This window comes from Embiotoca jacksoni, unplaced genomic scaffold (assembly GCF_022577435.1).
Source record: "Embiotoca jacksoni isolate LCO1_2020_lvr unplaced genomic scaffold, fEmbJac1.0.p SCAF_23, whole genome shotgun sequence".
Taxonomy (NCBI): Eukaryota; Metazoa; Chordata; class Actinopteri; family Embiotocidae; genus Embiotoca; species Embiotoca jacksoni.
In genome coordinates, this window is record NW_027185374.1 from 5899910 (window position 1) to 5927355 (window position 27446).

Below are 27446 nucleotides of genomic sequence, written 5' to 3' on the forward strand. Positions count from 1 at the left end.
TTAATCAGTAACATCTTAGTTTGTCAACATGAAGAAGTCCAAACACTCAAAGTTCTCAAACTCCTTCTAGTTAATAGTTACTTTACAGATTTTAATTTTGCATACAACATAGATAATGATTTAATAAAACACTGAAATTCGTTTTTTTACTTTATTTGTTGGGTACAATAATCCAATTTTATGATTTGTAATATTCTTACAGGGACCACTATGATCACTTTTGACACTTGAAGTACATTTTACAGATAATATTTTTATTTCAGTATGAATTTAACTGTATTTTCATATGTAATTGAGAATGCTTACAAGGCTGCTACTTTTACTTCTTTTACTTCTAAATATTTCTTTCATTACTAGCAGATGGGTGAAAAATATTTATGTAGCATCAAAAGAAAGGAGAATTTATATGTTATGACTATGAAACATGATCAGTTTACTAAGTGCACCATAAGATTTAGCATAATGTTGATGCACACGAAAGCATATATATAGCATTTTATCCAGAGATCTATTCTGGTCCAATAGTGCACCCTAGTGGTAATATGATGTAAATGCTTTCATGTAATTTCTCCAGCAGTAATGATATAGGCATCTGAAGCGACACTTACAATAAGCATTTCCTTTCTGATAGTGGTGACAAAAGTTTGGACTAATTTTATGAGCTCAATAATGTCGCTTGGACTTTATAATACTGGTGAAGACGTTGACTCTGTACCCTTTCTGTAGACACAAGAAAAGGCATCTGTATACAAAGAGGTTTCCAGACAGATCGATAAAAAGGCAGTAATTTGTCTGGGGAGAATAAAAGGGAAACGATGCTTAATCTGCCCATTACTTCACAACAGATTTCATATTGGATACAGTCATCATGGTTTCGATGTCTACTTATTTATGTTTCCTGGTAATGGATTATTGGAAGGAACAGAAACACTTGAAAGTATTTCTGAGTATTTCTAAAGAAGAAAAGCATCAGGTGGCAGGAGTCTTTATTTTAACACAAAATGTTAACATTTATTTTTAACAAAATACAACGCACAGTTTGAACCACTGTATCAAATAAACATGACATCACTTACAATTTTAAAAAGGAAGATCCAAAGGGGCGTCATGCCCGCCATAGAAAAGCACAATGAAAACCTTCCTATATTATTAACATAATGTGTCGACACTAGCTCATGATTGTCGGTGGAAAAGCAATATCAATACAAATTCACAATAACAAAACACGAATGCAGAATGCGATATCCTGTAAAGGCTTGCACACTGTGTGTACTTTAAGGGTGTTTTCTCTTTTTTATGAGCTTATATGTGGTGTTTCTTCCTATTAATGATGAGCCTAGTTTTTATATAGCACTCGGTCAGAGCTCAGTACAAAAACATACATTACATTGATGGGGTTTCAAAGGTTTTTAGTACTTAATTTGACATGAAACTAAGTAAACATATCAACCTTATTCACATAACTTTACAAATGCAAAAGAAAGAAAACTGTGGCAGCTTCCAGACAGGACACACCAGTAAACGCTGCTTCCTCTGGCCATGGATGGACACAGGTTACAAAGTCTGGTGCACAGCAGTGGTTCCCAAACTGTGGGGTGGGCCCCTTTGTAGGGGCACAGAGGTATTACAGGAGCACACATCCTGTTCTCTTTCCAGAGCGTCAAATACTGCTGTTTTATCACAGCCTTTTGGCATCTCATCGATACGTACAAGGTCTTAGGTTTAGGCACCAAAAACAAAGCATTTGACGCCTTGGGAATGAGAAAGGGCTGCAAGCTTGGTGAAAAATGTATTGTGAAACCATCAAAGCTGAATAGAGGTTTTTCAGATTCATTTAAGCTGTAAAACACGGGTGTAAATGGTAATAACATTTAAAGGACCATTGGATTTTCCTCAACAGTGATTGTCCAATCACAGTTTAGCAACTGCAACTAGATACCGCTAGTCTGTTGAGCTTTGGATTTCTAAATACATTGAGGCAATGTGTTTGGGCCGCTAGAGTTATTTGGCATACAAAGAGTTTGGTTTAGTGCCTTTTTAAAAATCTTTATAAAACCCCAAATATATTGTAAGAAATGGATTTAACAGTATGTTTGCCTGCTTTAATTTAAACTGCCCAGTCTGGCCTTATTTTCAAACTTTGACTATGTTATCATTTGGGGTAACATGTTACAAAATCCCAGTTCAAAATTGTAACACCCACTTAATGGGAACCAAGATTTGCCAATATCTTAACATCTGTTCATTTGCTTGCAACTTATAGCTTTAGCTTCAGTGTTTTAGTATTAGTTGTATCATACAGGGTACGTAATCATCGTGAGCATATTTAAAACCCTTTTATTTAAAATAAAAAGTTCAATCAACAAATTAGCAGGAAGTAGCTGGCTACCTACAGTTGGTTATTTCAGTTGAAAAAAACAAAAGCCATCAGCTCTAAACGGGGAGCCTTTGAAAACCCATTGTTTCAAAAAAAAAAAGTGCTGGCAATTTTGAAAGGCAAATCTTCCCGCATTGTTGTGTACTTCATATGAACTCTGTAAGAATTTGAAGCTTGACCCGGATGTAAGATCAGCTGCTGCATTGAAGTGATTGCTGGAACAAAGTTATTAGCTCCAAACAAGAGCGCTCTGATGTTAGCAAGGCTATTCAATTTAGCAAGATTTACTCAGAAAGTAAAACAAAAAAGATGAACAACTTGGACAGGGAAGAACACAGTCTAAATTATATTTTCAATTTAAATTTTCAATTTCAGGTAATGTTCATATTAATCTTATTTAGTTGATGTAAATACAATCAATGTACAGTGTGTTTTGGGCGAGTAGGGGAGGGTGCCGGACATTTTCTCAGTTTTTGAAGGGGAGCATGACCGAGTTTGGGAACCACTGACTTACAGCAACAAATATCTCCTTGACAGCAACACGGGACCACTATCAACAATGCATAAATAAGTATATCATTGAAAATGTGTCACACTGAGCACCACGGTATCCAAGTAACCGAAAAGATACAGAAAACAGATGAGGATTAAAAATGTTCCCCCGTGCTCCAAAAGGAATGATAGTCCAGGCTGTTTTTATAGCCCCGTTTCCTCTTAGCACTGGATATAAATTACACCAAGCTTGACAAAATCCCGTGAAATATGTCATAACTAACACAGAGTCTGTCCAGATATGAAATAAGAACGTCACTGTAGAGTCTAAACACAGGAGAGGAGTAGAGCTGGGAGGAGAAATTTAAACAAACATCAATCAAACTCACTCAGGTTCCCCCTCTGCAGATGTCGAGCAGCAGGGGAAGGAAGTGATGCAGCTTCAGCAAATACTCTTGGAGAACAGCCCTCCAAATCGTACTCAAATAAATTAAAATCAGCGGGGAGGGGAAACATCCAGAGATTTTCAGATGTTTGGTTTAAAATCAACACGTATTTCACACACACACACACACACACACATGTACTGCACAGTATTGGCCGTTATCAATGTCGCTTTGGCTTCTTGCCATCTGCTGAGTGGTGAGGTAGAGAAATGACTGAGTGGCAAACCTGCTGTTGTCTGACTTATTGGTAAAGAGTGTTGCGCTGATGGCATTTGCATCTGTTGAGCGTTGCGTGGCTATTTGAGAGGTAGAGGATCTCACACAGGAAACTGCCCTGAGCCTGCTAATGCACTGGAGTGTGGGTGTGTGTCTGTGCATGGATGTGCCTGTTTGATTGTATCTGAGAGTTTTAGTTTTTTTTTTTAGTTTTTTTTTTTTGCTAATGTTAATGTATATGTACAAACTTATAAATGTTTGTGTTTTCAGGGTGTCGTTAAGCTTCTCCGAAGGCTGAGGCCTTGTCTTTTAACAAGTCCAGACACAAGTGACAGCTCCAGCTCCCTATGTAGAGAGAGAGAGAGAGAGAGAGAGACACACAGAGAGAGGCTGAAATCTTTTGTCCTTCGCTCCTTTCCAAATATAGCCCGAAATAGCTCTCAAATATACAATACATGACATATATAGCGAAACTGTGCGAGTGGCTCTTCGCGGCGGTACCTTCAGGAGGCTGGGTCATCGGAGGCTTCAGGCAGTACATGTGGTATCCTCTGTCACAGTCATCGCAGAACAGCAGCTGGTCCTGCATGAAAAGCACACAATCAAAAATCAAAAGCAATACAGCGTGAAGCATATGAAATTATAAACTTGAGAATCATCTACAGAATCATCTTTGAGAATATATTGCTAAATTGCCACAGAGTTTAGATAATATTCATCATGCATCATATATATGAAAATACAAATATATATAAAATATTACTGGGCTTTCTGAGTTAAATTCAAAGTAATATATTGCCTATGGCAGGCTGACTGCAGGTTGGTGAATGACCGTGGCATTAAGGGAAAAACAAGTCAAATTTGGTTCTTCCAAGCTAATTCAAAGTGAATGCTGACATTTCTGAGAAAGCAGCACGAGGCTCCGTCCTGTGATACTTACGTCGTTCTCTGAGGTGCCGCAGAGGCTGCAAGATTTGCACTCGATGCACTGCCACTGGTACGTCGTCACGGCCTGCATCATGTTGTCAGTGAACTGCAGACATGTGGGGTGACCTGTGTGGAAAGAGATGAGAAAAAAGGAGAAAGGGGGGAAATAGTGGATTGACAGAGGAGTCATTTTAAGTTACTTCTAAATGCTGTAGATTGAAAGAAATGGTTATCTAATGTAAAAAAAAAATGGTCATGTAATGTAAAAAAAAAATGGTAATCTGATATAAAAGAAATATTTTCAGTATGATTTATTTAAGGAAATATTTATGCTCAAGTGATTTAACAAATATTTTCCATTTATTGACAAAATGTAAAAGACTATGAAGTGTGCCTGTGATTCAGACAACTGTAAATGCACCCACAGTATTGACCGCACAGACAGCTGGATAACATTTGGCATCAAAAGCAATCTAGTCACAAAAGACATGTTGATTATACGCCTGGAAAACAAAACACAAGCAATTATGTGTGCATAGGGAAACGGAGCCAAGACACATTTTATCGTATTCCCGTAAATCTGCAGCACAAAAAGAAACACGTTTGGTAAAAGTGTCCTCTCGTTGTCAGCTTTAATAACAGTTTATTTTAAAGCTATACTGCTGATGTCTTTTTGTAGCCTCTGCAACGCATCCCAGTGCTGTCGGCGTATTAATGAGCACAGTTATCAGTATCAATGGGGTATCAATGAGCCGTGAATGAGCCATAATCAAGGATTGAAATCTGGACTGGGAAAGCAGCCAGAGACATTAATCACAATCCCTATCAGCCTCTGATGGGTAAATCAAAAACAAACGTGACCTGAGTACTATTTAATGCAGAGATGTGTAAGCTGCTGCCTGCCTCCCAAATCAAACTGAGGACTTTGAGGCGAGGAGAAATTAGCTGTGTCGGTTATTAATAGTCAGCCTATTATGTTTAAATAGATACCACCAAGCAGCAGGCGGCACAGTGAGCATTTCTTCTCAGTGATAAAAGTAAGGATCTAATCCTCGCAGACAGAGAGGAACAATGGAGTGGCGATTGGCTCTTACCTCTCGGCTCCCTTTCCTCTTTAGCCAATGGAGAGACTCAAGAGTCCACGTGCATCCCTCCCCCTGCCACATGTTTAATTTGACTCATTCTGCGGTCCTCAGTGTAATCAATGTTTTCAGTCCAGGATTAATTGTGATGTTTGGTCTGTCATCTTGATTATCTGATGCTAAGTCACACGTAAGGAGCCTTTTTTGTTTATGAAAAATGGAAAATGTCTTAACTATTGAACAGTACAATCCATGAGCATGGTAAAAAAATATCATTGTATCCATGAGAAACAAAACTTCCAAGAAGTTGGCTTAAAATATAAATCTTCCCTACATCTCCTACGCGAGTTCAAAATAGTCCGATGACTTTTAAAAAGTGTCCTCATGGTGAGCAACTGTGGTCCATGATGTGCCTTTAAAGTCTTGCAGCGTTGCCTCAATTAAAAGCTTTTAATCGGAGCATGCCTTCTACGGCCACGAGGTCCAGCTAGTCAAGATGTCCCGTTATCAGCTGTCAGCGAAAGCCTCACTGTCTGACAACAAAATGTCTTCCAGCTCTGCATCTTCGAAGCCATGAAACGTGGAGGCCTCGCTGTCGGACGCGTTGCCGAACAATTCTTCGAGAGCACTCAGCTTCCTCCCATCCTTCTTCACTCCTCCTCTTCCAGCTACCATGAAAACATCAGCGTCAGAGCAACACAGACAAGGCCACACACTCTCGCAGCTGCTCTAACAAACATCTCACTGGATGAAATGAATATTCTGCTCGCTCATTGCAGATGATTCGAGAAATGCTTTGCTGAGATATCCAGCAGATGTGGCTTTTGGCTAATGTGGAGAAAAAAAAGGAGGGAGAAAAAACAAAAACAAAAATGCAGCCAAATGTGCCATAAGGTGATGCATGAAAACTGAGCAACAAAAGAGTGAAGGCATATCGTCTAAAGGCAGAAGTCCTTACTGATGGACGAGGCTGACATGGAGAAGCATGCAGGATGGAAGCAAGCAGCGGACTCAATGAATGAACGTTATCTTTAAATGTAAAATTGCAAGGAGGTCCAGCCGTTGGCTCTCAATTGTTATGGTCTGAAAGGCTCATTGACAACCCATTGACAAGACACTGAAGCAACCTGAAAGCTTAATTCACTGCACACCGTACATATCTAATGAAATGTACATCCTCAGCTGAAGACACGGGTTGGTTTGAATTTTAGTGAAGCAGATTGAGCTGTTTTGGCATCATACTGAACACTAAAGGCCGAACTGAACTTTGTAATAACACTATAGTTATTAGCGTGCCTTCCAAAATATAGTTCCAAAAAAAAAGGATGTGATTATTGATCTGTGTATTTGATGCAGAGTCTTAAACTGCATCACATTCGTGACCATTACAGAAACACAGTTGTAGCAAAGACAAACATTGCAAGAAAGCGAGGAATATACATGAACAAGATTGTGGATAAAAAGGAAGTAAAGGGAAACAAAAATGAGATGTGTAGTAGACACAAAGTAAAGTATGAGTCTAAGAGACAACAAATTTCTAAAAAATCTCAGTTACCTCTAAAACTAATAGTTTGACATTTTAGAAAGTTAGATTACTCCTTGCCTGCACAGAGATAGATGAGGAGATTGATAACGCTCTAATGCGTTAAAGTAGTGGCTGAAGCTGGAGGACAATTAGCTTAGCTCAGCTTAATTCAGCTTGAAGATAGAGAGCGGTGGGGAAGCTGGTTGGTCTAACTGTCTGGTTGGCTTAGCATAGCTGGTGCTAGCTTTAATTTGACCATTCAGACATGCGAGTGCTATTGATCCTCTCATCTCACTCATGGCAGGAAAGTGAATAAGCGTATTCTAACTATCCTTTTAATTAGAGTGCTGTTTTCTTGCAATACCGAAATCACTGACATGACATTCTTTTAAATCCACTAAATTGAAGGTAGATGGAGCTTTTACTTAGATCATAAATTGATGCTGAGTGGAACAACTAATCCGAGGCTTTAATGTAAATGATCTGCTGTCTGTTACAGTAACCGGGGACTCACCAGAGCGTCCACAGTCCGAGCAAGACACCAGCTCCTCGGCCTGCCCTGTTTTCCTGTTGGAGTCCTGGTCACCCAGGCAAAAGTCGCAGTAGTCGTTGGGGATGATGGTGCCATCTGGGCCCTTCTGAGCTGGAATAGACATAAGTATTCTTACTTTTTTTGACATCTCAAAGCCATTCAGTTTATTATAAACTGTGACTGAGGCAGTTTGACTGTGTTCAGCGATTGGTGATTGGTCAGTTTCTGTGGGGAAAAATTTGAGGACATTTCTGAACTACCACTTAGGGAAATATTCTGTTGCACTATGTAATTAAACACCAGCCATTGTCTTACGTTTGTGGTTGTCCGAGCTCTGTGGAGAAGACGAGGCCATCTCTGTTTCCTTCTCCTCCTCCTCACCCTCTTCCTCTGCCAGGTGAGTGTGGGTGTAATGGTAGCTCAGGCCAGGCCGGTTCTTGTAGCGCTTTCCACAGACTGTGGATAAAACACAGTTCCATTAGAAACAGGGAAAACCTTCCCCATTGTTGGATGTAACCATCAGTTTAAGACATCAGACACGAGTTTAAGTTAGTTGTTGAGAAGACAGTTTATTACTGCTGAGAAGTGAGACCTAATCTACTACATTTCTAATGCAAAAAGATGTTTTATGAGTTGAAGTATAACTAAATGAAGGCAAAACAAGAGCAACAATGACAGGAAATGTAAAATAATGAATTTAACTGATAATAAACAAAGTCCAGTCAGACAACAAATGTGTATTGGAACAGAGGTGTATCAAAAGTACAGTATTTGCCTACAACTGTAATAACAATTGAATTTGCACTACTAATGCTTTTCTTTTTTACTTTTTTATCCTACTTTAATTACACACAAATCTAATTCTTAAAACAAAACAGCACTGATGCATTTCTATACGCATGACAAAAAACCAAAACTTTGATCTCGTCTTTTCTTGCATTATGTTCATGGTATTATTTTGAAGTCTTTACAGTGAGCACGTTGGATCTGTAGCCACTATAGAAGTCGCTTATTATCACAGCTTTCCAGCACATTATTGCAGCAGCCATCTCTGTCTAAGCTTAAAAAAATAAAGAATAAATAAAAAAATAACTTTGGTTAAAAACACTTCCCAATGGTGACATAAAAAAAGACCCAGCGGAAACACTTCTACAACGGCTACATCTGAGGATCACATCACAGCTCGGAGTGACCTGCAAAACATGCATCCCTCAGTGCGGCATTAACCGAGCTGGTGCGTAAGCATTATTTGGTGCATGCCTTGCGATGAGCAAGCACAAGGGCACAGAGGGCATAGCGTTAGTGTCATGCAGTGCTGGCACTGAATTCAGGAAGGGATGCCTGGACTATAGCGTAAAGCATTTAAAGCATTGCACATGTCCAAAGAATCAGCATTCAGTCAGCCATTCCCACACCAGACGCCCGAGAGCAAAAAGGCTGATCGTAAAGACAGTTCACAAAGCCTTTAGAAAGACAAGATGGCGACAGGTTCAGATACCTTCTTCAGCCTTTTTTGAGTTATATTTTTGTTTGTATCTGTCTGGAACAGAGAAGACACAAAAGCAAACAGTAACAGAAAGACAGAACAAGACACAAAATGAGGATGAGATTCATTTGTTTGAGGCTCAGTCAGCATAGCTATCTCTATCCACAATCCCTGTGGCAATCCATTCCCGGGGGATTCTGTCCGAGCACATCAGTGGCATGCTAGTCAGGTCTGGAATAACAGCAAACGCTTTTCTTCATGCTGCAGAGGACTGCTCTTAAAGGAACAGACAGAAAGCGCTATAATTGAAAGATGTTCTCTCCATATAATTCCTCCTCAAACAGCCTGATTTTAAGCAGCCGAGTTTCTCCACATTTAGAAAATATTGTTATTCTGACTGCAGGTAAAGTAAAGAACACACTAATGGCACTAAACACAGGATGGCACACGATGTATAAAGAGTTTAGTTATCTTTTTCCGTACTGTCACAGACGTATGGTTTATCCTGGTCATCCACGTTAACAGGTTCTGTCCGTCTGCGACTCGATCCTCTGCTCTAAAAGGAAACACAACACACATACGATCATGGATTTAATCCTCCAATGTGTAAACTTCGTCCTCCATTTCTAATTCAGTCAGCAGATTATTTGTGAACATAAATCAACATGTTAAACTGCATGTTAACGTTGTCATTTTGAGCATCTTTAGCACAGATGGGCCTGAAAATAGACTCACAGAGGGGCTACAGTATTTTACACACACACACACACACACACACACACACACACACACACACACACACACACACGCACGCACACACACACACACACACACACACACACACACACGCACGCACACACACACATAAACTCTGTGTTTTTGTCTCCGACACTCACTTTTCCTCTGTTTCTGTTTTTTCTCTTTGGAGTGTCTTGTTCAAAGTCTTCATCATCATGGAAACCGTCCCCATTTTCCTCTGCCTCCAGAACTCTCTACAGAGTGCAAACAAAAACACAGAGGAAGAGGGAGGGGGGTGGAAGGGGGTACATGAGGTATAAATATCTTTACACTCATCTAAATTGCAGAAGTCTAATTTCATTTCCAGCTGTTCTAACGTTTGTTACATGAGGTTATGTCATCAACAGCCATTAAGGATCCAGCTACACAGAAACAATTTTATTCCGACATTATATGGCAGCATACAGCCAAATTACACATCATACAACATTCATATGTCAAGTAAAAGACCCATGATGGAATTAATCATTAAACAAAAAACAAAAAAAACAATGCTACGGTCAATTTCATGGCACTTAACACATTAAAGTCCTTACAGTGGAACTTTACAACATTAAACAGAGAAACCCAACAATACAACAATTCCCACATAAGCTCGGAGGGAAAAAACTCCTCTTTAAGGGAAAAAAAACTTCTACACATGAGAATGTTGAGTTTGCACCAAAACAGAGCTACTATCATGCAAACGTATGAAAAAATACCTGTATTTCCATCAATGTCTCCTCTTCCCCACTGAGGCTGTTTTTTTTCTCCAGCAGACTGTCCGCCCTCAGGAGGGCCTCCAAGGCTGTGGCCTCCCCTGGTGGCCCCTCTCGCTTGGGGGCCAGCTCTGCTTCTAAAGAGATGGGGCATGGAGAGAATAACAGAAAGAAAAAAGCACTTGAGGTGGGGCTCGTGTGTGTGTGTGTGCGCGTGTGTGTGTGTGTGTGTGTGTGTGTGTGTGTGTGTGTGTGTGTGTGTGTGTGTGTGTGTGTGTGTGTGTGTGTGCGTGTGTGTGTGTGTTTTTATGTGTCTGCATATTGTAGCCAAGTGTACCACCACCTGTGTTTTTTAATTGCAGTTTTAATCCACAACATGCCACTCTAAATTCGATGAATGCCATTAATCCTGCAGCAAAGTCCTGCAGTCAATGAGAACAGGCCTCAAAGCAAAGCTATGAATTTGGGTTGCAGGACTACCTGAGTGAAAGCTCTTATGTTGCAGCATCGCCACTCTAACATGAGGATCAGAACATTACACAAAGCCAGCATTGTTTCTCTCTGTAGTGCATCTGATGCTTCTTGATAAGCAATCCTCAAGAACAAGTTTACTACATGAATTTCATGAAAGAGCCACAGTAATGCACAGATTTATTTTTAAGCCCCCCCAAAAAATTACTATTGTATAACCTTTCATTGAACTACTGAACTTCTGGCCAGAAATTTCACTGCGACATCAGAGCCTGTGTGTTTCTGTGCTAGTTTAGGCTGCTGCTGACACAATAAAATGATGCCAGACATTAACAAAAATAAACAAATAAGTGGGAAAAGCTCTGGCAAGGTTACCTTATAAATGATACCCATGTCATGATGAGCTATATGCAATAATAACTCATCCTCTTGATGCACTCAGGGAAAAGAGGAGTGATGGTATTAAAAAGCAAATATTTCTACCTCTAATCACAAAGAAGTAATCGATGTTTGGATTGATTACAGACCATTCTTATTGGCTCAGCTGTTACTTTGATTGTGGTTTTGACCTGAAGGCTTAAACTGCTTTGGGAAGCATTTTTGCCCACAGTAATAAATAAGACGGCATGTCTAATGCATGCATATACAATCCATTTAACTGGCGATGAAGTACAAAGCAGACAAAAAGAATGCATTAAATTCTTCTTAGTGCTTCAATAAAAAAAACTAATTAAAAATCAAGCCCATGACATGACTATATGAGTTTTTTCGCAGTTTCAGGAAGCTCCGTTTTGGATCAACAATCTGACAATTTAGCATAAATGGAAGTGTGCATATCGTGGACGTGTTGTATTAGTGATCAACATAGTTCTGCTAACATTGAGGCTAAACTATTCAACATCAATGAAAATATGCCTGGTGCACAGTAGGAGAGTAAGCCTCATAATCCTAAATGATTTCTCCTATATCTCCCTCTTTATTTCTTGCTCCTTCCAATCCACTTTATCTCTCTCCTATCTCTCTTTTTCATTTCCGTAGAGATGAGCTGACTCTCCGTCGTCCCGTTTGAACTCTGATACCAGGATGAAACCAGAATGAAAGTAGGGATGTATGAAGAAAGGCAGAGAGTGAGCACGGCCACTGGAGCTGTAAGAAACGTATCTAACACAGAGCTGCTGTGTCTCCCTTGCTCTCTTTTCTGTGTCTTTTTGTATATTGACTTTGTGCTGGTACTGCCTGGACTTTTTTTCTTCAACCACCTCTGCTCTCTCCTCTCACCCATCGACCTTCGTCTGTGTAGCATTCTCACCTTCCCTTCGACTGTTCATGGATTTTTGCTCTACCAGCAAGAAGTATCCTCAACCCCAACCTCATATCAACAAATATTCACACACACACACACACACACACACACACAAACAAATCCTATTGATCTAAACCCACTTCATTATGTTATTACGGTCATCTCAGTTTGCGTTTGAGAATATTTAGCAGCAAGACTAAGCATCAAACTAGAAGGAAGGAGTTTGAAAGAAGTGGATTTGAAATCTGCTGAGTTGCTTTACGGGAAATACATTTTGAGAGCGTGACAAAGCCAAGATATTTCAACCTCTGCTGCTTTAATATTGTTAATTATCTTTATAATCTGTTTCTTTTGTGTCCTGCAATTTAGGCTACATCCACGCTAAAATGTTTTAATTTTAAACCGCATAACTTTTGCTACGTTTACGCCTACCATTCACAGTACTCCATCGATTTCAAACTACTAAAATGGAGACTTTTGAAAATGCTGCTGGCTTTCGTTTTAGTTAGAAAACTCTGGGATTGCGTTTTAGTCTGGATGGGCAGAAACAGAAACTTTGTTTTGCTTTCTCATTAGGTCTCATCAGTCACGGGAGTCCTTTGCTAAATCGTGACACCCCGATCCCGTGACCCTTTTCCCGAAGAAAACAAACGACATCAGTCGTGTCTACCTTTGGGTTATTGAACATGGATAACAAATTACAAGTGTTGTCGACCCTGTGGTCTAGCAAGGCTAACAGATGTTGTGCAGTTAAATTCAGCTTTTTATAATGCCGCTACTACCTGCATATGCAGGAGGCAAGCTAGTATTCAGGCCATTTGTGACAATTCTAAAGTCCAGCGGTGTTATCAACCCGACATGGAGTGCCGGTGTTGCACTATATTTGGTGACCCATCAGATTCCATGAACCTGCCCTGATAATCTTACTCTGACTATCTCACTCCTCATGCCTAAACCTCACCAAGGCTGAAGGTCCCAGAATCTGATGGGTCACCAAATACAGAGTATCACTGGTTTTGGGATGCCCAGTGAACATGTCATGTGATATTAGATTTGTTCTCAATCGGTGTTACAACACTTGTGCAGTTTTTGTTTTTTAAAAAAACTTTTCAAAATGAAAATTTACTCATATGGTTGGCCTTAATGGAATACAGAATCTTAATGGACAAGAACAAAGACGAAAATGAAAAAAGAATGACTGGAACAGAGGTTAATCTTTCATGCATACTTATTGCTATTTGTACATCTGAGACAAATGTTAAGCTTCACAAAAATATCAAACTGCTTGCACCTTTTGTCATAACCCTCATTAGATTCAACAGGAGTTTATAGTGAGGAGAGCAGCATGGCTCCTGAGGAAAAAAAAAAAAAAAAAAGCCACTGAAATGAGCTGTGACAGAAAAAACAAAAACGCAAAAGGATCTTCAGAAACAAGGAATTTAATTCTGGTTTCAAATTCTTTCAGAGTAACCTTGTGACAGAGTCTCTGTATGTCCACGCACGCATGCACACACGCACACACACACACACACACACACACACACACACACACACACACACACACACACACACACATAAACAAACACAAACCTCCCTGTTCAGGAAGCATTAAAGAAACATACAGTATTTGCAGAAGACTGAGAGGGGAGAATTCACATTCCTGTCGTGTTATGATAGATATCTGGGCAAAACTACACAATGAGGTATCAGAAGAACAAAACTGAAGAGTTCACTCTCATCCACAAAACCTTTACAGTCTTTGTTAACTACAGTGTATTGCTAGTTTTCTTTCTCTTTTCATTTGCTTGTATGCTTGGTCAGTTGCAGCTCTGTGTAGTTTATTTTATTTTATTTTTTTTTCATGAGAGGGACTCCCTGTCCGCTGCTTAAAGTGGAATCATTCTTAGCATAAAGCTCCGGAGGATTATATTGCGTCTGGAAGACAGCGAGAGCGAAACAATGGCGTAGAAAAGCAGAAACAAAGACGTGCCTTCATTTCTCTCCCCTTATCAGGTTCCTGGGGCATTCCTTTTGCTAAAATCCCCCTATAACACACCAACTTTATGCATGCATGGATGCACACGCACATAAAACAAAAAAAAAAAAGCACACACTTCCACCTCATAAGACTCACTTACATTGTAATGCCTCATGGACAAATGATTATAGAGGCCCAGACAGGGTGCTTCTGTGCTTGCAATGGGAAGCAGGAGTCATGTGTGGGGGTGTTTGTGTGCCTATGTGTGTGTCTGCAGCCACAGAAGAGTGAGAGGAGGCATTGATTCGAGGGAGAGAATGAACCTGGAGACCTGGTGAGAGAAACGGGCTAACCAGAGCCAGATGGTCAGATAGCGAGCATTAACGCCACAAACTCTGTGCAGCTACACAACAGCACTGCGGGCGCAAATAAGACACACATGTATTTCAAAACAATCAAAAATAACAGGATGCATCAGTCCAAGTGGCTTTCATTGGACAACTGTGGGTCAATACTGCTGTGGCCATGACTTTCACTGTGAATGCGGATGTGCTGCTTGACCGTGTGTGTGTTGTTTGTCTTACCTAGTCGGAGCTCGCACAGGCGGAGCTGGGGATCCAGGGGAGGGTGGAGTCGCCTCTTCTTTCTCCAGCAACGGGCAGGGTAAGTATACATCTGTCCTGCTGCCTGGCCTGGACACACACACACACACACACACACACACACACACACACACACACACACACACACACACACACACACGCATGCATGTATATGTACATATACACACATGCAGAGAGACACAGGCACACAGGAAGAATTTTAACAACCACTGGCAAGTGTACCATTTTAACAAATCTTGCATTGAGTCCCATACACACACACACACACACACACACACACACACACACACACACACACACACACACACACACACACACACAGGCCTGGCCTTGTTTCCCTGACACTTAATATGTCCTGATTTCAGCAGTGCTCAGGCTAATGGTCCGTATATTCAAAGAAATCCTGCTCTCATGGTCGGATTCCCGAGACTATTTATCCCTCATAAGCTAGAATTTTGAGGATTTGAATTCCTTGTTTGCACGTTAGTGGGATGGCAAGAAAAGAAGCATCAGTCTGCTAATGTTATTTCATTTGGAGAAAAATATACTTTTATGTATTCCATTTGGAAAAATGCTTGACTTTGTCAGCAAAGTATGCTCCTCGTATTTGAGCAGAACATTGTGGTCTCTCCGCCTTTAATCATATTCCACCATTAGGTGGGTAGAAGACAGAGATGGAGGGTTTTCTTTATGTCTTCATGAGCAGAGAAAAAAAAATCAAGAGGGGGAAGGATAAGCCCAGAATAAATGCATATAATGTGAGTTAGGTCTGCCACAAAGTATAGGGTGTGGCCTAAAGGGCTTTGCATACAAGATGGAGGGCAGGCTATTTGTGTCCAGCTCTCTCTGAGGAGCGGATTGTTCCCTTTGGCTGTTCAGACGGACCAGATGTGCATAATGCATTCTGACTGCTCAATTCAGGATAAATCAGCAAGTGGTTATCTATAAATCATACAAAAGAGGAGTCGAATGGCTTATTTATTGCAAGAGGAGATCTATAAAAGTCATCCTTCATATCTATCATATGGATGCAATTACTTAACATTTTCTAAAATCTGCTTATTTATTTTATTACTGAGAGTCAGATGAGAGGATCGATGCCACTCTCATGTCTGTGCAGTGATTGGGAAGCTCCAGCAGGTAGCTGGTTAGCTTAGCTTAGCAGAAAGACTAGAAGCTGAGCGACACATCTGACCAGGCTCTGTCCAAAGCTTAAAAAAAAAGGTTTACCAGCTCACTAAAATGTTAAATCTCACAGTGACTTCCTGGAGTTTGCACTGGTTTACTGCCACGCTCAAACATTACAGTGGATCCGGAAAGTATTCACAGCGCTTCACTTTTTCCACATTTTTGTTGTTACAGATTCTAAATTTTGAGATTTCCTCAAAATTCTACACACAATACCCCATAATGGCAAAGTGAAAAAAGTTTGTTTACAATTTTTGAAAATTTATTAAAAATAAAGAACAAAAATATAACACGTACATAAGTATTCACAGCCTTTGCTCAATACTTTGTTGAAGCACCTTTGGCAGCAGTTACAGCCTCAAGTCTTTTTGAGTATGATGCTACAAGCTTGGCACACCTATTCTTGGGCAGTTTCTCCCGTTCTTCTTTGCAGGACCTCTCAAGCTCCATCAGGTTGGATGGGGAGCGTCGGTGCGCAGCCATTTTCAGATCTCTCCAGAGATGTTCAATCAGGTTCAAGTCTGGACTCTGGCTGGGCCACTCAAGGACATTCACAGAGTTGTCCCAAAGCCACTCCTTTGTTATCTTGGCTGTGTGCTTAGGGTCGTTGTCCTGTTGGAAGATGAACCTTCGCCCTAGTTTCCTCCAGTGCTTGGCATTCAGGCCAAAGAGTTCAATCTTCGTTTCATCAGACCAGAGAATTTAGTTTCTCATGGTCTGACAGTCCTTCAGGTGCCTTTTGGTAAACTCCAGGTGGGCTGTCAGGTCCTTTTACTGAGGAGTGGCTTCTATCTGGCCACTCTACCATACAGGCCTGCTTGGTGGAGTGCTGCAGAGATGGTAGTCCTTCTGGAAGGTTCTCCTCTCTTCACAGAGCAACGCTGGAGCTCTGTCAGAGTGACCATCGGGTTCTTGGTCACCTCCCCGACTAAGGCCCTTCTCCCCCGATCGCTCAGTTTGGCCGGGCGGCCGACTCTAGGAAGAGTCCTGGTGGTTCCAAACTTCTTCCATTTACAGATGATGGAGGCCACTGTGCTCATTGGGACCTTCAATGCTGCAGACATTTTTCTGAACCCTTCCCCAGATCTGTGCCTCGATACAATCCTGTCTCAGAGGTCTACAGACAATTCCTTGGACTATATGGCTTGGTTTGTGCTCTGACATGCACTGTTAACTGTGGGACCTTATATAGACGGTGTGTGTCTTTCCAAATCATGTCCAATCAACTGAGTTTACCACAGGTGGACTCCAGTCAAGTTGTAGAAACATCTCAAGGATGATCAGTGGAAACAGGATGCACCTGAGCTCAATTTTGAGTGTCATGGCAAAGGCTGTGAATACTTATGTACTTCTGATTTTGTTTTTGTTTTTTATTTTTAATAGATTTGCAAAAATTAAAAAAAAACTTTTTTCACATTATCATTATGGGGTATTGTGTGTAGAATTTTGAGGAAAAAAATTAATTTAATCCATTTTAGAATAAGGCTGTAACATAACAAAATGTGGAAAACGTGAAGTGCTGTGAATACTTTCCGGATGAGAGACATTATTTCTGGACAAAAATAGTCCAGCAGTAGCTTCTCTGAAACTACAAATTTATATTTTTACACTTTGTGTTTTGTACTGAATAAAGACTGAATGAAGATATGTTGTATTATTATTATATTTGGACAAAGCCAGGCAAGCGATTCCCCCACAATTCCCTAGATGCTAAGCTAAGCTAACTAGCGATTGGCTGTAGCCTTATGTTGAAGTTATGATAGAAGTGTGGTATCAGCATCTCATTTTAAGAAGCGTGTGTAGGGTTTACTGACATTTATTGGTGAGGTTGCAAATTGCAACCTCTACACCCCTGCCCTCATCTTCCACTTCTAAGTGTGTAGGAGAACCTAGGGTGGCAATAAAACCCACCAGAAACGTGAATGTTTAACTTGTCCCTTTTTGGCTGCTGTACAAACATGGGAGTGCAACATGGTGGGCTCCGTAGAAGATGACCCGCTACTTATGTAGACATGAAGGGCTCATCTAAGTTAATGAACACACAATGATTCTTAGTTTGAGGTGATTATACACAGAAGGAAACACAATTATAATTCCATAGATCCCCCTAAATCCTCCACACTGAACCTTTAATGCTGATCAAAAAGCAAAAAAAGATTTCCCAAAATGTAAAATGTATTAATAAAAGCAGAAGTTTTTGAGCCCGTGCAGTAGTTCTGACCTGGCTGGCGGTGGCGCTTCTCCATCCAGATGTAGCAGTTGTTCTGGGCCACGCCGGTTTGCGAGTCCAAGAAGGGCATTCGCACGCTGCGCTCAGCACAAAGTCGGGCATTATAGTTGCGACAGTGTTCGATGGCCTCCTTATAGAACTGGTCACCGAGCCTGACCACAGACAGACAGAAACCCGGAAGGTAAACAGTCACATAGACAAGACGAGAAGACAAGTTAATGCATCAGGCTCATTAACATTTATGTTGACAACAACTGCCCCATTCATTCCAAATCTGAACTGTATTATAAAAATATCTCTGTGGAAATGAAGTTACCCACAACTGACATTATTGTGGGTTTTTTTTGCAATTGATCAAGGCTATTGGAAGCATGCTGCTTTGATTTCTGCTTTTTGTGAGCTGAGTTATTGCTCTTGCTGAACTCCTAACATCGAAATACTTGCATTTTTGAATGGTTAGAGGCAGTAATGTGGTGAGCAGTTGATGGTTTGGTATCATTTGGAAATCAAGCATGAACGAGTTTTAAGCTCACTATAATTAACCAACCTTTCTCCACATTTTGCTTTATCATTTATTGTGTAAAGTCTGTAAACGTCACATGCAGCAGGAAGGCAGCTGAGCTAAAAATGACGATCACTACGAGCCTGAGCACAATGTGGACAAACACACAGCAAACGACGATGAACCATAAAAATAGAAGACATGTTAACTCTGTCAAATTGATAGATGAGTGAGTGTGCCAGATCGAATCTACACAACAGATGGACTACACACAGACACACAAACACATACACACTATCGACCAATGAGAGGGAGTAAATCATGATGTGAGGCATCAATAACCTGCACAGTCTCAGTCCAAAGGCAGGATTTCTGCAGCTGAGATCATTTGAGACCCAACCAAGATGAAGTCACGTTTGCAAAAGACAAAAAAACCCTTATATGTTAAATGAGATTCATAAAGGAGACTTTATTATTAAATTGTCCTATGCAGGAATTTTTCCCAAACTGTCCTCATTTAAGCCAGTATAATTTGTGAAAAGTAGGTTGAAGATGTTTTTTTTTTATTTATTTTGTATTAATGCCACTATGCCCTTTTGCTGCTGGAGTTACAGTATATATCCTGTCTCTCTGTTTATGTGCATACGTGTCTATCTGCCTGCCCATCAGCCGTCTCTCTGACTGGCTGAGCAGAGCAGGGCGGCCTGTGGATACTCTTCACAGATATGTAAAGAATGCCAAGCTGGACAAAGACCAGCACTCTCGCACACTGAATCTCACAAAGATGTGCAGTGTTTGGAGATGGAGGGCGCGAAGGGTGGATGAAGGAGGAAAAGGATTGTGGTGGTGGGAGGGGGGGGGGGGGGTGAGAGGCTGGACTGACCAACAGCAAGGAGTGAACCAGGTATTACATGTAAAGAAGAAATCAGGGGGATAGATAAGTGAAGAGGTTTGAAGATTGTGCGTGATTAACAAGAGAGGAGAGGGAACCTCAATATTAATAAAAGAGGGTGAAATGAAAACATTACACAGATGAAGGTTCCCATCTAACAGCTTCACATTTGTAAATGTGAATTACAAGTCAACTCTGGACAAAGAGCAGAGATGAGTGCAAAATTTGTTTTAAAAAGCTGAAAATGAACAACCTGGGGAGAAAAGCAAACTAGGTAGTATATATTCTGTGCTGTGCCATAAATCATTTTTATTTTCTTAGATGACGGCAGCTCTTACAAATGATCCCTGACTAGAGGAAAGGCATCAAAATAATAATATACCGAGTAAACCAAGATATTCTGACGGTGTCTTTGCTGTAATTTAACATGCTTGTAATTTAACATGCTTGTAAACAAATCGTGATCAGCTCTGATCTAAAGAAATCATTCAGCACCGTGCTGAAGTGATGATAAGGACTCTTAAATGTGCTGTAATAGAACCACATGTGGTAGAATTTTCTCTACTGGACAAAACCTGAGGACGCTATAGCTATCTTCATCTTGATATATTGAGCAATTTAATCTGATCAGCAGAAGAGCAAAAATGACTTGGACAAAGCCTCTTTAAAAGGAATAGACAACCAGTGGGGGGATTGAGGGAAGGCATTGCTACTGGCTAATAAATAGTCCTACATGCAACTCACAAGTAGTTGTTTTTGGATGTGTGTGTGGATTTGTTTATTGGGGAGATTAAGAGGTGCAAGCAGGTGGATTTTTGCTGCTGCAGAGAGTCAGGCTAGCTATTTCCCTCTTTCTGGTCAAGTAGTCTGTAGCATGTCATCTAACAGGAACAAATGAAAAAGTACATTTTCCTGCATGTCAATCTGCCTTTAAGAAAAAGATATATCTCGCTCCCTCAAATCCAATATGAGGGAATTAGCAGACAAATTACGATGAGCGATGCGCTCTAAAAAACAGTGATCTCTTTACAATTTCTTGCAGTGATGAGGAGTCGGCTGAAAAAGCAGCAGAGCTAAGAGGTAAAAACTAAAACCTGTAGCAGCCCTGACGGCACCTTCGGTGCCACCGTGTGTGTGAAAGTCTTAGTTTAAAGGCATGTGGTGTTTGTGAAGTTTTTTGTCCAGAATCCTTCAGAAATGAGGAATCCAGCTGGCGTTTTCTGTGACACGTGTTTTTACAGTATGAGACCAGCAGTCAGAGTGATCCAGTCAAAACTCCAGATGAGACTTCCTGCCACATAACTCACATTCCCAGAGGTAACGTGTTATCTCTGCTGTCACTATTTGTTGCCTGAATTAAAGATTGTAAGTTGCTCTGTGTGTGTGTGTGTGTGTGTGTGTGTGTGTGTGTGTGTGTGTGTGTGTGTGGGGAGCTACAGGCATTTTCTCCTCATCTTTTCTTCCCCATTTCCTTCCCTCCCCGTGTCATCACAAATTGTCTGATATGTTTCTGTCCCATTTCCAGCAACAAAGCATCTGCATGAGGTCCCCAGGCAGCTTCATAAACTCTTACATAAGTGCTCGTGCCTGCTTGTTTGCCCGCTGTGCATTGTGGTGTATTCATTACGTGAGAGTAAAGAGTTAGTGTACGTGCATGCCTCCATCTGTCTACGGGTTTGCCCGACTCCACCGTCAAAGATTGCACTGCGCTCCTATTTGTACCCATTAGTTAACTGTACCACTGATCCAAGAGATGGTGCTTATGTAAGTGCAGTTTTACATGTCCGGGAACACATTCCTCTCGCAACGGCTTCCTGGATACTGATGGAATCTGCAGTTGTTGTGTGTTGTTGTGTGAGTGTGCACCACTATACGGTTGTGTCAATTGTTCCCGGCACAGAGGAGCTTTGTGTGACGGTCAGTCTCATCACCGCCACGTATAGAGGCTATGATGGGCACAGTGCCATTTCATCAGACTGGAGATAATTGTTTACAGGTCAATGTGAGAGGAGAGGAGAATAAAGGAAAGGGGGTGGAGAGGAGAGGAGAGGAGAGGAGAGGAGAGGAGAGGAGGATGCTAAGGACCCTATCAGCGTTTCCATCCCTGTCTTTTGTTCTGTTTTGTTTGGACATCAAGAGCTATCACCCTCACAGGTGCCCATGAATGATTTATCACAGCCAGAGGAAGACATCATCGCACTGTTTCATTTGCATTGAACTCCAGGTGAGCCAACAGGGTCAAACACACTTTAGAAGAACCAGTCGAGTCCCAAAAAAAAGAGCGTATGAACATTTTGAATATTCAAATTGACAGTGAATCCTTAGCCGAGGGGGAGGGGAGGCTCCATTAATCAGCCTTTGTGTTGGGATGTCTGCTGTCATTCTTCTCCATCAATCTTACTCTTATCTGCCACATATTTCTGTCAGTTCTGTATTACTCCCAGCACTTTTTCTTCCTCCTCGCTGAATAAATAATTAATCACTAAAAGCGGCGGAATGATAAATCACTGTCATGCCTCTCTTCACCTTTCTGTTCATCTCTCAACACTCTCCTCTGCACTGTTTCTTTCCTGTTTCAACAAGTTCTGAAAAGTTAAACGCTTCTTAGTGTCCGATAATTTGATGCTTTATTTTGTAACAGTTTTGATCATCTTTATCGTAATTTTTCAAGCAAAATATGAGGATTAAACATTTGCCTTTGTCATATGTATTAGTCTGACTGATGGTCAGATAAAAGAAGTAATTTCAATGTCAAATTATTATTTTTTTTACTGACATTTCTTAAACTAATTGATCAAAATGCATCATTATGGTTGTTTATGGGTTAAATGAAAAATGTAAAAGAAAATATTGCTCTTAGGCAGAACTGTTTTTTTTATTTTGCCTTGTCCTCCTCGCCTCACTTTACAAAGCTTTGTCAATCAATTTAATGAGTTATTCGTTGAAGCAACATCTCAGCTAATAGCTGAGGTCATGGCACCCATGAGACCAACACAATCAGTACAGGAGCGAAAGATGCTATAGTTTTGTTATTTGCAATATAATTAAAGTTAATGAGCTGATTACTTCCAACGTTCATTCAGGATTACACCGGGGACATGAACGTGACACACTAAATCTCTGATAATGTGCAGAGGGCTTTATGGTTGCACTTAAAGCACCAACTCATTCAGTTTAATTTCTAAAACACAAAACGAGACTTGTCTGACTGCTTTTGGTAAGAGGTGTCCGTGTCTGGGAGGTGGTATGTTTGCAAGAATGTGCATGCGTGCATGTGTGTGTGTGTGTGTGTGTGTGTGTGTGTATGTGTGTGTGTGTGTGTGTGTGTGTGTGTGTGTGTGTGTGTGTGTGTGTGTGTGTGTGTGTGTGTGTGTGTGTGTGTGTGTGTGTGTGTGTGTGTGTGTAAGGTAGAAGTAAGTTAGTGTTAAATCTGTCTCTGTTGCTGCAGTTATTGTCAGTCTCCATATTAAAGGGACAGTATGCTATGTGGTGAGAACATAATATTTAGTATGTATAAGAAAAGAACTTAAATGTTTCTACTTATTCATTTTTTAGTGTGCATATCAGTTTAAAATGACTTGTGTTTGATTTTATGCAGTTTCATTTGTACATTTATACATTAACAGTTGTGCACTTTACTGTTCTAAACTGTCCTTGTTTTGTTCTCTTTTTTAGATTATTTTTGGGAGCATTTTGTGCCTTTATCGACAGGCAGGAAATGGGGGGAACGAGAGCAGGGGAATGACACTCAGTCAGGGTCTAGCCGGGAGTTGAACCGGCGACTCACTGCTGAGCACCCATACGGTATGCATCCTAATCACTTGGCTTTTGGGTCACCACATTTATTTATTTACTCGTGTTTTCTGACCAATTACTTTAGAAACTCTACTTTTAGATTAATGACATAAAAATATGAGACTAAACAAACTCCATCTATTGAGAAAGACCAAAACATGCAGTTGAAAATCAGTCCCTTGAGCTAAGCTTCTCGTGTTTCTGTTAATATAAGAAACAGAGTAGTCACAGTTATTGTTGTAAATGTATAAATATATTATAGCATAGTATATTCACTGATTAGTAATCAAATCATCATTCATCTTGCAAACTATTACGGGTAGTTTTCTTATGCCGATCATGTTTTTGCACTATTTTCATTTGGTCAGCAGTAGTACATTGGTGGTGTTTGCAGTGTATGATGTTGCACAGATGGACAGTTACTCTGACAAAATGTTCAAAGTATGAAAACTAAAACTTCCCACAAATGAGCTGATATGAGTCTCTGTCACAGACCCTGGAGGTGCAGCGTGTAGAACTGTTTAAAACTTGTTTGCATGACCCCATTAAGAAAACTGATTCAGAGGTAATGGAAAAGTGTCTCTAACTGTTTAATCGTGTTAAGAAATGAATGATGAAGGTCGACCACATATTGTGTAAAAGATAATAAAGGCAGAAGAAGTCCAGTTTTTGCCTCGGGATAAGTGAGAGGCCTCAGAGGAAGTGCAGGGCAGGGCAACAGCATGTGGGTACTGATAGGCGTCTTTTGTGGCACTTTGTAGGCCGAGGAGGGGGGGGGGGGGGGGGATGAGGGACGAGGAGGAGGAGGGGCCAAGGGAGAAGAATGGGAGGGAAGAAGGGGAGTGAGGGGGGGGGGATCTGATATGTCCCGGGGCACACGTGTTCCCTTTCAAACCCTGTCACACTCATTTTCTCTCAAACATGCGGATGTGTGTACGCACGAGCGCACTCGCACACGCACACGCACACACAATCTTACTTGTGCACAAACAGACACACAAAGGGAATGAAAAGTGAAAGGTGCAGAGTGCAGAGGGTGGGGGTGGAGGGGGGTGCAGAAGGAAATCCTGATTCAGATGCTCTTGCTGTTGTTTTGCTGTGGAGGGGGAGTGTGTGTGTGTGTGTGTGTGTGTGTGTGTGTGTGTGGTGGTGGGTGGGGGGACTGGAAGCTGGAGATGTGGGCAGAACGATAACTCATTTAATCTCAGCATGGGATCACGGGAAGAAATGTCTCCAAAGTAAAAAAATGCTTTTAAAAATATGAAGAATCGCATACCCTCCCTGAAGTCCTGCACATAAGCATAAGGAGAGAAACATGTGCCCCTCCCATGTGCAAGAACAGAAAAGAAAAAAGAAAGATTGATCACTGCATGGAGCTTTCTATAAAAAAAAAAATGTTCCTGGCCATTTAATTCCCCATGCCTGGAAATCATTCCCGGACCTTCCCTGGGCCCAGATAGACAAAGGCCAGGGTTCACCCCTGTGCTGTGGGTGTAGTAGAAATGTATGCAGTAGGCCTAAATGCAGCCAGCCAGACCCCCTCGACCCCTCGACCCCCCCCCCCCCCCCACACACACACACACACACACCTCCATCACTCACTCACGCCCCCTCTTACACATATTGGGGGAGGGGCGCACGGCTACACGCACATGCAACAAACACACGCGATAGAATCACGCAACCCCAAACAACCCCTCACATCCATCCGTCTCTTAACCCACGCAAACACAACCAGAACCGCTTCCCACCGAGCTCTTCAGTTCATTACAAATCCAAACCTAAAGATACGAACAGAGGGGAAATGGACACACAATATGCCCATCTCTGCATATGAATTACAGCGCTTATTTGAATACTTCTCATGTCAGCTCCTCATTAAGCCCCATCCCACACAGCCTCCCAGGATTCAATCACAAAGAGGCCTTTGTAAAAAAAATGAGAGTTTAAATCAGTCAAGTAAATATGCAGGGGCTAAACATGAGTCTGGAAAGCCAGACTGCCAGGTGCTGATGGTTATAATTCATCTTTCAGAGCTGAGCGCTGGCAGGAGAGCGGGCAAGATTATTACCACGTCCTTATTGAGTGCATATGATTTACCAGCCACATCCTGAGGACAGATGACAAGTCGGGTGGGGGGGGGTGGGGGGGGGGGGGGCTATTGTTTCAAACACGGTGGACAGAAACAACAGCGCTGGCTGAAAAGTATAGACTACAGCATCATTTCCTATGGCCGTAACTCATGTTACTTGATATTGGCCCTAACATTCCTACACAATCATGTCACATCCATTCTTCATTACACTTTTCTCTTGTATTTTGGTATGGGTTTACATATGTTTTGGTCGGTGGAGTCCTGCCTCCAACCTACACATATAACGCACATTGTTTTCCCTTTTTTGCAGATATTAGATCGGGTGGGGTGGAGGAGGGGGTCTGAGAAAGCCCCGCTGTATATGAAGGGCAGATGGGACTCTCTCCCTCCCTCTGCCCCAGTATCAGTCTGCTTTTCTTTACATGTAGTGGTCTCTCTCTCTCTCTCTCTCTCTCTCTCTCTCTCTCTCTCTCTCAACAGATGGACCCAGGGAAATACTGGGAGGCTCTTAATCTGCTGCTCTACATGCACAACTGCAGAAGCACAAAAGCAAAACACATATACCTACAATCTCTGCAGCCTCTAATCTGTTTGGGTAGAATACATCATTTTAAAGCCCCCCTCTCCCTCCCCTCCAAGCCCCGGGTGTACTGTAAAATGTGTTCTCTTTCTAAACAAAGAGCTTCACAAAAAAAAGGGGGCACCGTGAGTCCTCGCAACTCGGTGGATATTTCTTTGCAAATTGTATCCCTCACGATAATTGCTCTTTAAAAGGATGACCGACAACACTTCACAATTGAGAAAATAATAGTAGATGCACTGCAGATCAAATTAACAATAAAGTAATAAATAAAGTTTCCCCCCCCCCACGCGTGTTTTGATTCAAACGTTTGATTTGTCCTCTTTCACCAACTGTCAAACTCTCTGCACATTCCCCATGACCAGTGGTAAACATCTGCTGTCAGGAAGTAAAAAAAGACAAACATGATATAGACGGGAAGTTGGGATCATCCCAGTTGATCTTTATTCTATTCAGATCTTATTCCTCTCATAAAGGTCAAATAAATGTTGCATCCTGTAACTATTTTTTTCTCACGGGCTCAGTTGTTGATTTTTACGGACTGCAAAACGTGCACGCACCGACGGTGAAGCTCAGCCGCTGGCAGGTTTTCCTCTTCATGCAAGAAATCGAGGTTAATGTTGATAGTAATCTGCTGCGCTTTGTCTGCACACATATGACAGGGTCAAAAAGCACGAGTCGCTCAGTATCGCGCCCGTTCAGAGAGCTTTGTGACATATACTTGCATTAAATGATACGCAAACTGATCCAATCTAACCCCCCTGACAAAAAGCCCCGCATGCAAAGTTGTGACGAACGTTTTTATAAAAGCAGAATGTGGACAACTTTCTAAGTGAAACCAAGTGCACATGCAGAAATCTGCGCGATGTAAATGTTAGGAGCTGCTTTTTCTCTGCACCAGTGCTTGTTTCTACAATACACAAACATCAAGTACGAAGAGTGCACAGTAAAGGTGTTCAATGTTGTATTATTATTATTATTATTATTATTATTATTATTATTATTATTAAAGCGCGTTTAACCCCCCAATGCAAATGTAGTTCAGGGTCACAACAGCCAGTCAAACGATGCAGTAATTTTATTTAAAAAAATTAAAAAAAAAAAAAAAAAAAAAAATGTAAAATGTACTTACGATTTTAATGGATTATGAATGACAGTCGCCATCTTCCTGCAGGACTGTAACGTAATATTCCAAAACCTCGCCGTAGTT

At 41.2% G+C, this 27446-nt stretch overlaps 1 protein-coding gene and 1 long non-coding RNA gene across 5 annotated transcripts; one reads left to right on the plus strand and one right to left on the minus strand.

Annotated features, from left to right (window-relative positions):
* Positions 1–969: 969 nt before the first annotated feature.
* dpf3 (double PHD fingers 3) lies at positions 970–27443 on the minus strand. Of its 4 annotated transcripts, XM_069158486.1 has the most exons (12): positions 27369–27443; positions 18364–18524; positions 14916–15023; positions 10583–10716; positions 9980–10075; positions 9567–9639; positions 9096–9137; positions 7913–8053; positions 7580–7708; positions 4472–4584; positions 4033–4114; positions 970–3876 (listed from the first exon to the last, which is right to left on the minus strand). In XM_069158486.1, exons 1-12 carry the CDS (start codon positions 27398–27400, stop codon positions 3809–3811), a joined length of 1179 nt encoding a protein of 392 aa, XP_069014587.1. In that variant the 5' UTR covers positions 27401–27443; the 3' UTR covers positions 970–3808. The 4 variants fall into 4 exon arrangements, 2 of the variants coding, with proteins under 2 accessions (XP_069014587.1, XP_069014588.1); XM_069158487.1 differs by lacking the exon at positions 9096–9137; XR_011178726.1 differs by lacking the exons at positions 970–3876; positions 4033–4114 and adding an exon at positions 5553–6208 and having other exon boundaries at positions 4497–4584.
* LOC138203536 (uncharacterized) lies at positions 10597–15012 on the plus strand. Its single transcript, XR_011178728.1, has 3 exons — positions 10597–10766; positions 12089–12198; positions 14920–15012. It is a non-coding gene; the product is annotated as an uncharacterized lncRNA (long non-coding RNA).
* Positions 27444–27446: the final 3 nt, after the last annotated feature.

What these genes read in the sequence shown, in the direction of transcription:
- dpf3 (XM_069158486.1), bottom strand. Translation starts at nt 27,400, where the DNA reads ATGGCGACTGTCATTCATAATCCATTAAAATC. An exon ending in ATTCATAATCCATTAAAATC is followed by an intron (nt 18,525 to 27,368) that starts GTAAGTACATTT and finishes GTCTGTGGTCAG; the next exon opens with GCTCGGTGACCAGTTCTATA. An exon ending in CTCAAAAAAGGCTGAAGAAG is followed by an intron (nt 8,054 to 9,095) that starts GTATCTGAACCT and finishes TTTTATCCACAG; the next exon opens with TCTGTGGAAAGCGCTACAAG.